General features: G+C 38.4%; 1 protein-coding gene across 2 annotated transcripts in view; it reads right to left on the bottom strand.

The window, feature by feature from the left end:
* Positions 1 to 14,396, bottom strand: part of AKAP10 (A-kinase anchoring protein 10) — a 91,324-nt gene that overhangs the window by 62,141 nt on the left and 14,787 nt on the right. For both annotated transcript variants that reach the window (XM_008270672.4, XM_008270671.4), the window contains exons 3-4: positions 4,910 to 5,092; positions 1,893 to 2,450 (exon numbers count right to left, since the gene is read on the bottom strand). In XM_008270672.4, coding sequence (XP_008268894.2) covers positions 1,893 to 2,450; positions 4,910 to 5,092 — 741 coding nt within the window. The remainder of the gene's footprint in view (positions 1 to 1,892; positions 2,451 to 4,909; positions 5,093 to 14,396) is intronic.

Genomic DNA, 14,396 nt, shown 5'->3' with positions numbered 1-14,396 from the left:
TACAGTATAAATCCACATTTATGGCACTCCAAAAAAGGCAGAACTATACATCTGGAAAACAGATCACAGGTTGCCAAGTGTTAGGACAGACGGGTTTGACTGCAAAAGTGACAGGATTTTTCTTCGTTATGACTGTGGTGACAGTCACAGAAATCTATGAATATGGTAAAATTCATATAAGTGTACCTTTCAAAAAGGCCAAATTCACTATAAATTTTAAAAATGAAAAAGGAAAAAAAATCTAGTCCTCTTTAAGTGATTCCACTGCTATTTCTATTGTTCATTGAAATAAATTACCATCAAAAGTTTTCAAAAATAATAAAGTATATTAATATTAAAGAAATAGGCCTCAGATTTCCATTTCCAGAAGGCATCCAGACTAGATGTTCAGAAAAACTCTTCCCAATACTGAATTGGCTCAAAATGCCTTAAAAAAAGTGTATCAGAGCTTGTGCAAAAGCAGAAGCAAGTAAAGGCAGTTCTCTTACCTGAAATCTCTGGGGTCAATTTTGGAGGATTTTATAAAGATAATACACTATGTTTAACACATAGAATATTAACACCCCAGCAGTATCTGAGATAATACTCCAAAATTAAACACATTCATATTTCTGCAGTAAGTTCATAGCAGTTCACACCAAAATTTGTTCACTTTTAAAATAACTTTTGGCAGTCAAAATCTCTGGATTTAAAAGGAGTCAGTGCAAATCCAGATGAGTAAAAGCACAAGATGGGGCATTCACCTGGAAATCCGAAGGGCGACATCTTGGATGAGTTAACTAAAGAGGAATAGAAGACTACCCAGAAGAGACAATGGTGTTTGTATGTCTCTCTGTCTCCCCCTCTCTCTTTCTGTTGCTCTGCTGTTCAAAGGAGAACAGTGAAGCAGGCCCCAAATGCATGGCAAAAGCAAATCGAATATGAGTAACCCAATTTGAACAGATTATCTAAAGAACTCACAGATGAAAGTTCACAAAATGTGTTCACAGCCAAAAATCACTAAAATCACACCAAGAGTGTGAAACTTAAAAAAAAGAAAAAATTATATCCACACAAACTGTAGATAGAAGACTAATTAATTTAAAGAAGTGAAAGATGGAGAGAAAGAAAAAGAGAGAAAGAGAGAGAGAAAGGAGGAATAAAAGACTACCCAGAGGAGAAGGGTAACAGGAACAAAAAACTATTTTTAAAAAGGTAAATCTGAAGAAAAGAAAAAAATTTCTAGAGATGAAAACACATTACCTTTAAGATGAAAACAACATGCTAAAAACTGGTTCCACAGCAGATTAAACCTACCTTTAGAAAGAATCAAAAAACCAACAGGTCTAAAGAAATCAACCAACCCCTTAGATAAACAAAGAACAAATAAGATGAACAACAAGAAGAAAAATCTCACTGTACCATCTTAGGGCAAATTAACATTTCTAGGACATGGTTTTCTCATGTGTAACATGCGATAATGCCCACCTCATAGAGGTGTTGTGACTATTAAAGGAAATCCAAATGTATGCTTAGCACAGAACTCAGTAAGTGTCATGTATTGGTAATTTTATAAAAACTCTGAAAAGTGCAATAAAGTAATAAAAATTAAGATTGAGACAGAAAATAAACCTATTGGTACAATGGCTTAATTTCCACATCTGTGGAAGAGAGAAGTAGGATACTTCATTTGTCAACTCTGCTAACACATTTCTTAGAGGATCTGTGGATGTCCCCCCTCTCTCTCGCTTCTTTTTCATGCACTGATCTAACTCCACTCTACTCTGCAAATCTTTCCAAATTTGCAAGTTGTTAGAGAAGAAAAAACAAAACAATCTCAATTCTTTACTCTTCATCTTAAATCCTGCATTGTAAATTTAAAAATAAATGGAAACAGAAAATTACATACTTACTTTTCATTAGTTTTCCTGATAATTCTTTCAATGGAGAAGAGGGGCTATTTCTACTGGCTACTGTAAGTCTAGAGGAGGATTCTTGGGTTTCTACAGAAGCGTGATGAGTTCCTGCTCTGGCCATTTCAAGATGAAGAGAATGCACACTGTCACATTCCTGGGAGAGCAGCAAGTGATTCTGAGTGATGTTAGTTCTACCATTCAGGTCAATTTCTTCTGACTGAGTCATAAGCAATTGGGCTGAGCTAGAATCCTCCAATCTCCTATCAAGAGACTCAGTCACAAAAGATGCTGTAGTTTCGTGCTTTTTAGATGGAGAGACAGGCTCAGCCAGTGAGCTCTGTTTTACTGTGTTCAGACTGTGTGCTCTTATTCGGGACCAAGTCGTTGAGTGGAAACTTTCGGCCTCCAACCAAAATTTAACCAGATGCTCCATTCTCCGAAGTTCCATGAACTGAATGAAATATGGGAGGACAACAGAATCGTGCAAGACTTGTTCAAGGGTCTTTGAAAGACTTGATTTGGTCTCCTGAGTCTGGTAGTCCAGACAAGATCTGCCTAAAAGTCAGAAACAAAGGAATTAGCAGTTCAGTACAAACAATTTTAGGCAACAGATGAATCTATCACTTTTAGCAACAGTGGTACCAGAGGTCTTGAATAAAATTTACTTCCTGGGGCCAGCACTGTGGCACAACAGGTTAAGCCACTGCTTGTGATGCCAGCATCATCTTGGAGCACCAGTTCAAGTCCTGGCTGCTCTGCTCCCAGTGCAGCTCCCTGGTAATGGCCTGGGAAGCCAGTGGGAGATGGCCCAAGTGCCTGGGCCCCTGTACCCAGGTAGGAGACCTGGATGGAATTCCTGGTTCCTGGCTTGCACTTGTCACAAACCCAGCTGTTGCAGGCATTTAGGGAGTGAACTACTGCAAAGACAGAGTGAGTGAGTGTGTGTGTGTGTATGTGTGTGTCTCCCTCTCTCTGTCACTCTGCCTTTCAAATATATAAATTAAAAAAATTAGAAGAAAAAAATGGCTGGCATTATTAAGCCACCAGTTGTGATGCTGGCATCTAATATCAGAGCACCAGATCTAGTCCCAGCTGCTCCATTTCTAATCCAACACCCTGATAATATGCCTGGGAAGCGGTGGAAGATGGCCCACATACCTGGGTTCCTCTCACACATGTGGGAACCAAATGGAGTTAAGGAGTGAACCAGATCTCCACCTCTCCCCATGTTGTGTCACTCTTTCAAATGAATGAATGAGTGAGTGAATGACTAAATAAACAAATCTTAAAAAAGTCTACTTCCTAACAATTAAAATGAGTAAAGAACTAAAAAAAAATCAGTTTTAGTTTCTAAACAAAGTAAAGAAACAACTGTCCAAAACTTATTTAAATTATTGAAAAGTTCTATCACTCAATTAATCCTAGTATCTCTTTTAAGGCCATTCAGATTATGTAAATTCTTCAGAAAGAAATGATACTAGTTCCAAAGAAAGAAAAAGGGCCAATAAAAATATGAAAAAATATTCAACCCCATTAAAAATCCCAGGGAAGCAAATTTAAAAAAGCTGACATTTTTTGCTTATAGAAAGGGAAAAATATTTATTTATTAGAGAGGTGGAGAGAGGACACCCATCTGCTGGTTTACTCTTCAAAAGTGTCTGTAACAGGCCAGCGCCGCGGCTCACTTGGCTAATCCTCCGTCCGCGGTGCCGGCACACCGGGTTCTAGTACTGGTTGGGGCACCGGATTCTGTCCCGGTTGCCCCTCTTCCAGTCCAGCTCTCTGCTGTGGCCCGGGAAGGCAGGTGCTTGGGCCCTGCACCTGCATGGGAGACCAGGAGGAAGCACCTGGCTCCCGGCCTTGGATCGGCACAGCACACCGGCCATAGCGGCCATTTGGTGGGTGAACCAACGGAAGAAGACCTTTCTCTCTGTTTCTCGTCTCTCTCTCACTAACTCTGCCTGTCAAAAAAAAAAAAAAAAAAAAAAGTGTCTGTAACAGCCAAGGGGTTGAAGCTAGGAGCCAGGAACTCAATGCAGGTGGCGGGAACCCAACTAATGGAGCCATCACCTCTTTCTCCCAGGATCTGCATTAGCAGGAAGCTAGAATCAGGAGCTAGAGCTGGGAATCGAACCCAGGGACCCCGATGTGGGATCTAGACAACATAACCAGCATCTTAACTGCTAGACCAAATGCCCCCCCCCATGGAAAAAAATTTAGTTAATAACAAATACTAACAAGGGAAATAGCAACACTCCTACACACTGATGACAACATACTGGCAAAATCTTTTTGGAGAAGCACTTAGGAAGAAACAGCAAAGCCTTGGCAAACTTTAAATATGTTAATGTGTCAAGGAGTAACTCATTATTTTAAATTGCATTTCCCTGAACACTAGCCAAATGAAATATCATTTTCATATATTTATATTAAACAGTTAAATATATTTATTTAGAAACTGTTCATTTTGCTACTGGACATGTTTTATGTATATACAGGAGAACATAGGGCCATCCATTATACTTGGTGCTGTGATTTTAGTTTAAACCCATTTTTTCAAAGCCCCTTCCAATTATATAGCTCACTCTCCTATGACAGCAGTTTCATGTACTGTACTCAAGATCTCCCTCCTATTAGAAATTAACACAGGTGGCAGGCAGCCTTGAGGGACAAGGTTAAGCTGCCACTTGTGATGCCTGCATCTCACATCGGAGTGCTGGTCTGAGTCCTGGCTACCGCATTTCAGAACTGGCTTCCTGCTAATGTGTCTGGGAAAGCAGCAGGAGATGGCCCAAGTGCCTGGGTCCCTGCACCCACATGGGAGACCTGGATGCAGTTCTTAGCTCCTGGCTCTGGTCTGGCCCAGCCCTGGCTACTGCAGCCCTTTGGAGAATAAACCAGCAGATAGAAGACATCTCTCTTTCTCTGTTTTTCCCCCTCTCACTGCAACACTGCTTTTCAAATGAATAAATATTTTGTTTTTTTAAAAAGCAAGTTAGCAAAAAGTTACTTACCCAGATCTCCAAAATGAGCAGCCTCCATGTGGCTTGGCTGCTTCTTGAGTGTTGCTGTCCTGCTACTGGAAAAGGAGTCCATGTTGGCAGAAATGGCATTGATGGCAACATGACTTGGTCCTGCAGCCTCCAGCAAGGCATGATTCTTAGTGCTTTTTTGTGGGGAATGTACGGATATTGAAGCTATAATTTTTCAAAAAATTGTTAAAAATTAAACACAATTAATGGTTCAAAACTCTTATAAGAGAACTTTAAAAACTATATTTTGTAATACTTCAAGTTGGTACACCCAACAAAAATTAAAAAAAGGTAACTTACACAACAGAAAATAGCTAAGAAACATTTCAGTATTATTTATAACTCTAAAAATATTGTGTCAGAAATGAAAATTAAACAGAACTTTGAGAATTGTTACTGAGAATGAAAGCACCAAAGCTAGGAAGTGTTCTGAAACAGACTTCTTCTAATGCCTTGGTCCTTGCTTGTTTCAGAAGCAAAACTAAAAATGCAGAATAAAGGCTTGGCTTGGTGGGACTAGAAAAATATTTTCACAATAATTATTTTTTAAATGAGTAATAAAATTATTCTAACAAAATACATTAATGGTTAAAGTTCAAGCCACTTAAGGTAATGTACTCTCACAATAAATATTTTCTTTTGTAGTCTGAAGAAGTAATATTGTCCTTCAGGCTTCAGAATAAAGTTAACTACCAATGTGTTGGAGATAACTCAATATTACAATACTATCAAAGTTATCCTATGAACTTGTTGTTACAGCTGAGTTAAAATTCTACTTATCCTATTTGTTTTACACTAATATCAATAACTTATTAAAGATTTAAAAAATTTTTTGGCTCAATGCATTGCTATAGCAAGAAGTACAGAAATTATATAGGTCACTCAACATTCTACCACACAAGATAAATATTGTCAGGTGTCTAAACGTCTGTCTACCAGCACTCAACATAAATATTCTTAGGTAACCAGACTTCTATCTACTAGTAAGTGCTCCCTATCTCAGCAGTTTCCAGATGTAAAATACAAGTTAATACTTAGTAATCTTTCTTATAAAGAAACAAAAAATACTGTAATTTGATTTCTGGCTCTTTGAGAAGTGGCTGCAGGATAAAGCAAATAAGAATGTGAATATTCGTACCTGTTTCCCAGGTATCTAAACTGATAAATCAAACAGGAATTGTGGGAATTATGGAATGGAGAGTGAATGCCTTCAAACAATTTGTTCAACTTTAGAAGACAGCTTTGATTTATTTGTACTGTCATGATAGATTGAAGGGAACAAAATCATTTCAGCAAGTTTATTAATAATTGATTTTCTTATATAGGCTGTAAGTTACAAATAAGGTTCTATAGGAATAATGAGACTGTTTCTTAATTAGATGTATGTGTAATACCAAATGTGATGAACTAAGTTGTGCAAGTCTTTTTCCCCCTCTTTTAACTGCTCTGTAAGAAGGAGTAACTCATGACTACCTGCTCCTTCCTGACGGTCTATCTTTGGTCTCCACGGTTCTACACTCTCCTAGCTGTTCATTCCCTCTGTGAAGACATGGCCTCCCTCCTTGGCCCTCTGTTTTCCAAGGCTATCTCTTGGACTCTTTCTGCTAGAAATCATACTTATTCTCAAACCTTCGATTATGATTACAGCAATAGTATCTGAACATTCTTTTTAAAAGGTATAAGTTCCTTTACTTCTCTCCTAAAATAAATTTAATAAAACACAGACCTTATTATGCCTGTAAAACAGAAAATCATGGTAACTCTGGTTGATTCAAAGAGAGTTTCAGTCATGCCCCCAGTGTGGACCCTCTTGGCAACAGCTTCTAGAGGACACCACTGGAAAACTCCCGAACACTATCTCACACCTGTTCTTTGATCTGGTATCACTATTTACTACTAGGCATTTTCAGTTTAACTTTACAGTCTCAACCTAATGTGCCCAAATATCAACTTAATCATATCTTCTCCTAAACTAACTTTCCTTCTCAACTTCTCTCTCTGCTCAATCCACCAGTTTCCAAAGCTCAAAATCTTGGTCCCATTCTTTTTCATTGTTATCGCTTTACTTGCTGCTATTCATTTTTATCTCTTTACTTGATTCTTCCTTCAAGATATTAAAAAATATTAGCTAGTTCGGCCATTGTGGCCATCTGGGGAGTGAACCAGTGGATGGAGGACCTCTCTGCCTTTTCCTCTCTGTAACTTTTTCAAATAAATAAATAAATATTTAAAAAATATATTAGCTAGGCCACGATATTTAAATATCTTCTTATGTACGTATGTATGTATTTTCTTTTTTTTTTTTTTTTTTTTTTTTGACAGACAGAGTGGACAGTGAGAGAGAGAGAGACAGAGAGAAAGGTCTTCCTTTGCCGTTGGTTCACCCTCCAATGGCCGCCGCGGCCGGCGCGCTGCGGCCGGCGCACCGCGCTGATCCGATGGCAGGAGCCAGGTGCTTCTCCTGGTCTCCCATGGGGTGCAGGGCCCAAGCACTTGGGCCATCCTCCACCGCACTCCCTGGCCACAGCAGAGAGCTGGCCTGGAAGAGGGGCAACCGGGACAGAATCCGGCGCCCCAACCGGGACTAGAACCCGGTGTGCCGGCGCCGCTAGGCGGAGGATTAGCATAGTGAGCCGCGGCGCCGGCCCGTATGTATGTATTTTCAAGATTTATTTATTTGAAAGGCAGAATTACAGAGAGGCAGAGGCGGAGGGAGGGGGGAGGGGGGAGAGGGGAAGGGGGAGGGGGAGGGGAGGGGGAAGGGGAGGTCTTCCATCCGCTGGTTCACTCCCCAATTGGCTGCAATGGCCGGAGTTGAAGCCAGGGGCCAGGAGCCTCTTCTGGGTCTCCCATGCAGGTTCAGGGGCCCAAGCACTTGGGCCATCCTCCACTGCTTTCCCAGACCATAGCAGAGAGCTGGATCAGAAGTGGAGCAGCCAGGACTCGAATCGGCACCCAAATGGGATGCCAGCACTGCAAGCAACAGCTTTAACTGCTATGCCACAGCACTGGCCCCTGTATTTATTTTCAACACCACATCTCCAGCACAGGTCTTGCTACATTACAGAAAACTGATGAGATCTCTAAGCTACACAACTCTTCCAGGCTAAACCTGCACAAACACACCATACTTACGACATGGTATCTTGCCAAAAACCTACAATGGCTTCCTGTTTTCTCTGTCTCAATTCACTGTTCTGGTCTTGTGACCAACCCCAACCTCATTTCAATTTTTCTGTAAAAATTTGCTTTACTTGTCTAAAGATCTGTCAAATATATATGAAAAGAATTAAGCTGAGCCGGTGTGGATTCCATGTGATCCTTCTTCATTTCCAGGAAGTCTTTCCTAAACTTCAGAAAACATTTACTGATTTCAAATTCCTCTGACTTCCTTGTAATACTTCATTTAATATGAGTAATTCAAATACTGAGGGGGAGGCTTTGTTAAAACTAGATAAAAACAGCTACAGGAGAGCACACTGTGCTGGCTGCTCTATGCACTGTTGTTTGGACATTATTTCATTGACCTCTACACCGATACTGCAAGACTGGTATTTTCCTCAGTTTAAGAGAGTTCCAGACTCCTGGTTTTGGACTGGCCCCATCCTGGCCACTGTAGCCATTTGGAGAAAGACGGAAGACTGATCTCTCTGTAACACTACCTTTCAAATAAATAAATTTTAAAAGAGAAAAAAAAAGAATTTCTCAAACAAAAACAGAAAATTCACCACCACCAAACCAACCCTACAGGAATGTTGGAGTCATAAATTAGAAGTAAAAGAATCACAACAACCATCATGAAACATAAGACAGTACAAAATTCACTAAGAGAATGTAAAACACAAAGAGAAGAAAATCTAACTTGATGATGACAGAAATCTACCAAAACACAAGAAAATTAAGAGGCAGAAAGCAACTAACAAAATGACCAAAGTTAGTTCTTATCTATCAAAACGATACACCACATAAATGAAAACCAAAACCAAGCTAGAGTAGCCATATTCATGTCAGAAAAAAGATTTTTAAATCAAAAACTATAAAAAAGACAAAGAAGGACATTATATATTCATAAGAGGATCAATTCAGCAAGAAGATATAATAATCATAAATATACATGACCTAAATACAACACCACTCAAATATATTAAACAATATAATTAGATATAAAGGGATAAACAGACTCATTCAGTAAGACTGGAGAACTTAACAATGCACTGTCATCAATGGACAGATTATCTAGACAGAAAATCAACAAAGGTACATCAAAGTTGGAATGTATTATAGGCCAAATAGATGTAATGGATATTTAGAGAACATTTTATCCAACAGTTGCAGAATATATATTCTCATCAGCACAAAGAACATTTTCTAGAAAATTAGGCCACAAATCAAGTCTCAGTAAACTTTTAAAAAGTGAAAGAACATCATGTATGTTTTCAGACCACAAAGGACTAAAACTAGAAATCAACAACAAGAACAGAAAATTATAAATACATGGAAATTGAACATGTTCCTGAATGACCAATGAATCACTGAAGACAAATTAAAAAGCAGGGTTGGCACTGTGGTACAGGTCAAACCACCGCCTGCAATGCTGGCATTCTATATTGGTGCTGTTTCAAGCCCCAGCTGCTTCACTTTCAATCCAACTCCCTGCTAATGTGGCCAGGGAAAGCAGTGGAAGATGGCCCAAGTCCTTGGCACACTTTACCCACGTGCCAAACTCAGAAGAAGCTCCTGACTTTGGCACCTCTTCTGTCTCTTCTTCTCTGTCTCTAACCCTGCCTTTCAAATAAATAAATAAATCTTTAAAAAAAAAAAAAAAAGAAATCAAACATTTCTTGAAAGAAATAAAAATACGACATCAAAATTTCAGGGATACGATACAGCAAAAGCATTATTATGAGGGAAGTTTATAGCCATTAAGTGCATACTTCTAAAAAAATAGAATTCAAAAAAACAATCTAACAATGCAGCTAAAGGAACTAGAAAATAACCAACCAACCCAAAATTAGCAGGAGACAAAAACTAATAAGGATCAGAACAGAAATAAATGAAATTGAAACTAAAAAATAGCAAAAGATCAAAAGAAGAAAGAGTTGTTTTTAAAGAAAGATAAACAAAATAGACTAATCTTTAGCCAAAGAGAAAAAGAGCAAAAATTGAAATAAATAAAATTAGAGATGAACATGGAGACATTACATGGAAATACAAAAGGATAAAAAATTACTATGAATGACTACATGGTAATAAACTGGAAAACCCTGGAAAAATGGATAAATTCCTAGATACATAAAATCTACCAAGATTAATCAATAAGTATAGAAATTTTCAACAGACCAATAAATAATGAGACTGAAGCAGTGATTGAATATATCCTATCAAAGAAAAGTCTAGCACTTGACAGCTTTACAATTGAATTCTACAAAACATTTCAAGAGGGACTAACTCTACTACTTGTCAGGGTATTCCAAAATACTGAAAAGGATGGAATTCTGACAAAATTTCTGAGGCCAATATTACTCTGACACCAAAACCAAAGATACAACACCAAAAGAAAACCATAGACCAATATGCTTGAGGAACAAAGATGCAAAAAAGCTCAATGAAATATCAGCAAACTGAATCCAACACTACATCAAAAAGATCATACATCATGATCAAGTGGGACACATTCTAAGGATGTAAAAGTGATTCCACATTTACAGATCAATAAACATAGTAAATCACATCAACAAAACAACTATGATCATCTTAATAGAAGCAGAAAAGGCATTTGATAAGATTCCACACCCTCCCATGATAAAAATTATCAACAAATTGAGTTTAGAAGGAAAATATCTTAAAACTATAAAGACTATATATTATAAACCCACAGTGAATATCCTACAGAATGAAGAAAAATTGAAAGCATTTCTCATCAGACCCGGAACAAAACAAGAATGTCTACTTTCACCACTCTTTTTCAACATATATTGGAAATATTAGCAAGAACAACCAGGGAACAGAAACAAAGCAAGCATTGAAAATGGAAAGATGGAAGTCAAAACACCCATGTTTGTAGGTAACATGATTTTATACACAGAAATATCTATAAACATTTTGCCAAAAAGCTGTTAGAACCAATAAGACAATTCAGTATATAGCCAGTGTTGCGGTATGTTAAGCAGCCACCTGCAATGCTGGCAACTCATATGGGCACATGTTCAAGTCCAGGCTGCTCCACTTCCAATCCAGCTCCCTGCTTATGCACCTATTAAAGCGACAGAAGATGGAGGTGCTTGGGCCCCTGCCACCCATGTGGGAGACCCAGATGAAGTTCTAGGCTCCCAGTTTTGGTCTGGCTCAGTTCTGGATGTTGCAGACATTTGGGGAGTGAATAGCAAATGAAGATCTCGCTCTCTTCCTCTGTCTCACAGTCTGCCTTTCAAACAAATAAATCTTTTTTCAAAAAAGAAAGAAAACTCATTCATAATAGCTACTAAAAAGTTAAATATTTAGGAATAATTCAACCAAAGACATTAAGGATATCTATAATGAAAATTATATAGTGCTGATAAAAGAAATCATCAAGGACACACATACAAAGAAGACAACATATTAACACCATTAAAATATCCATACTACTGAAAGCAATATAGGTTCAGTATAAAAATACCAAGGACATTCTTCATAAAAATAGAAAAAAAAATTCCAAACTCATATGGAACCACAAAAGACACAGAACAGCGAAGCTATCCTAATCAAAAAGATAAAGCTAGAGGAATCATAATACCTGATTTCAAACCATACCACAAAACTAGGACAATTAAAACAGCAGGGTATTACTGGCATAAAAACCAACACACAGATTAATGGAACAGAATAGGGAACCCAGAAGTTAATCCATGTATATACAGCTAACAGATTTTGGTCAAAGGTACCATGAACACAAAGAAAGGAGTCTTTCCAATAAATGGTGCTGGCAAAACTAGATTTACATATGTAGAACAATGAAATTAGATCCTTATCTCTTACCATATGCAAAAATAAACTTGAGATGGATCAATGATCTACATGGAAGACCTGAAACTATGAAAACTGCTAGAAGGAAACATGGGGAAAATATTTCAAGACACTGGTATAGGGGACGGTGCTGTGGCATAGTGGGTTAAAGCCCTGGCATCCCATATGGGCACCGGTTCTAGTCCCGGCTGCTCCTCTTCTGATTCAGCTCTCTGCTATGGCCTGGGAAAGCAGTGGAAGATGGCCCAAGTCCTTGGCACCCATGTGGGAGACCTAGAAGAAGCTCCTGGCTCCTGGCTTTGGATCGGTGCAGCTCTAGTCATTGCGGCCATCTGGGGAGTGAACCAGCAGAAGGAAGACCGCTCTCTCTGTCTCTACTTCTCTCTGTAACTCTTTCAAATAAATAAAATAAATCTTTCAAAAAAAAAAAAAAAGACACTGGTATAGGCAATGATTTTTTTTTTTAATTTTATTTGACAAGTAGAGTTACAGACAGTGAGAGAAAGAGACAGAAAGAAAGGTCTTCTTTCCGTTGGTTCACCCCCCAAATGGCTGCAATGGCAGGAGCTGCACCGATCCAAAGCCAGGAGCCAGGTGCTTCTTCCTGGTCTCCCATGCAGGTGCAGGACCCAAGCACTTGGGCCATCCTCCACTGCCCTCCCAGACCACAGCAGAGAGCTGGACTGGAAGAGGAGCAACCAGGACTAGAACCTGGGGTGCCAGTGCCACAGGCGGAGGGTTAACCTAGTGAGCCACAGCACTGGCCCCAGCAATTATTTCTTGAACAACACCCCAAAGTTCAGGCAACAAAAGCAAAATTAGATAAATGAGATTATATCAAACTCAGAAGCTTCTGCACAACAAACGAAATAATCAATAGAGTGAAGATACATCCAACAGAATAGGAGAAAATATCTGTAAGCTACTTATCTATAAGCAAAGGTTTAATATTCAGAATATCTCAATCATTATATCAAAGAGATACCAGCTCTACCATGGTTACCACAGCACTGTTCCCAACAGCTAAGATATGGAATCAACCAAAGTGTCCATCATCAGATGAATGAATAAAAAAATTATGTAAGTATATAATGGGAATACTACTCAGTCATTAAAAAGCCTTTACCAAGAATGAAATCTTGTCTTTGCAGCAAAATGCTTGGAACTGGATGTTATCTTGCTAATGAAATAAACCAGACCCAGAAAAATACCCTCAAATATAGGAGCTAAAAAACAACAACAACAAAAAAAACCTTCAATCTGAACAGAGAATGGTGATTACTAGAGACTGGGAGGGGTGACAGAGGGAGCTGGACATAGGTACCAAATCAGAGTCAAAGTCACAACATAGTGGGGTGACTATAGTTCACAATAAGCTAGTATATACTGTACGAACAAACAGAAGCTCTAATCCTCCAACCATAAAATAATATCAAAGAAGGGGAAATTCTGATTATCCTGTTTTGATCAAAATACACTGTATACATATATTGAAATATCACACTGTAGCCCATAAATATGCATAATTACTGTTATTAAAAATGTTTTTGAAAAGTACCTTCTACCCAACATACCAAAACTGAACATCTAATTTCCTATCTGGTTCTGTTAGGCAAGCCACAAAGGTAGGTATCAAACTTTATCTCCTCCTTCACACCTTGTATTTAAATCAGTCACAGAGTTCTATACACTTTGCCTCCTAATTTTTTGCATAATTAATAACTAATCCAGGTCTTCTGTGGAATTATTTGATTATTGTTCCTTTCCCCTATCAATCTGTAAGTTCAATGAGGGCAGGATTCAAGTCTTTTTTTGTTCACTGTTATAGCCATAATTTTTGTCTAATGCCTAGAACAAGAGGCGTTCTGTAAATGGTAGCCATTATTAGTTGCTACTATTCTGTGCCTAAGTTTGTCTTTCTAATCAAACTGTAATCTTTCTGAGGCACTGTTTCCTGTAACTGCTTCTATACCAGCCTAAGGTTAAGTCAGTGAGTAATAGGCACAGATCATGTACCATCATAGAGTGTAAGCATGGTAGAGATTTAGATTAGCTAGGCCAATGTCCCTATTCTACAAATGAAGAAGCTGAAGGAAGCTCCCTGACTTACCTAGGTCATACTGTCAGTAGCCAAGGTTCAGAGTGGAAGCTGGTATTCTGACTGCCTGAGACAAAGTTCCTTCCTTCCAATACAATCAGATCTAGACTTTACAAGACTCTACTCGCTAAGGGCTTTAAGCCTTCTCTGTCAAGCAAATTTTGCTTAAAGGAGGCAATCTGAACTAATGTGGAACCCAGCTGGCTGTAAATTATCAGAAATAAATAAGTTATAATTAGTCTCTGGGAAACTGGGCATATACAGTAAATACTAAGTGTTAGCTATACAATATAAAAATATTAGAAAAATCTAGTAAGCAGCTATCTGTAGATTTTATATAATAAATTACATTTATAACACATACAT

Source organism: Oryctolagus cuniculus, chromosome 17, assembly GCF_964237555.1.
Source record: "Oryctolagus cuniculus chromosome 17, mOryCun1.1, whole genome shotgun sequence".
Classification (NCBI taxonomy): Eukaryota; Metazoa; Chordata; class Mammalia; order Lagomorpha; family Leporidae; genus Oryctolagus; species Oryctolagus cuniculus.
This window is presented reverse-complemented; position numbering and strand designations above follow the sequence as displayed.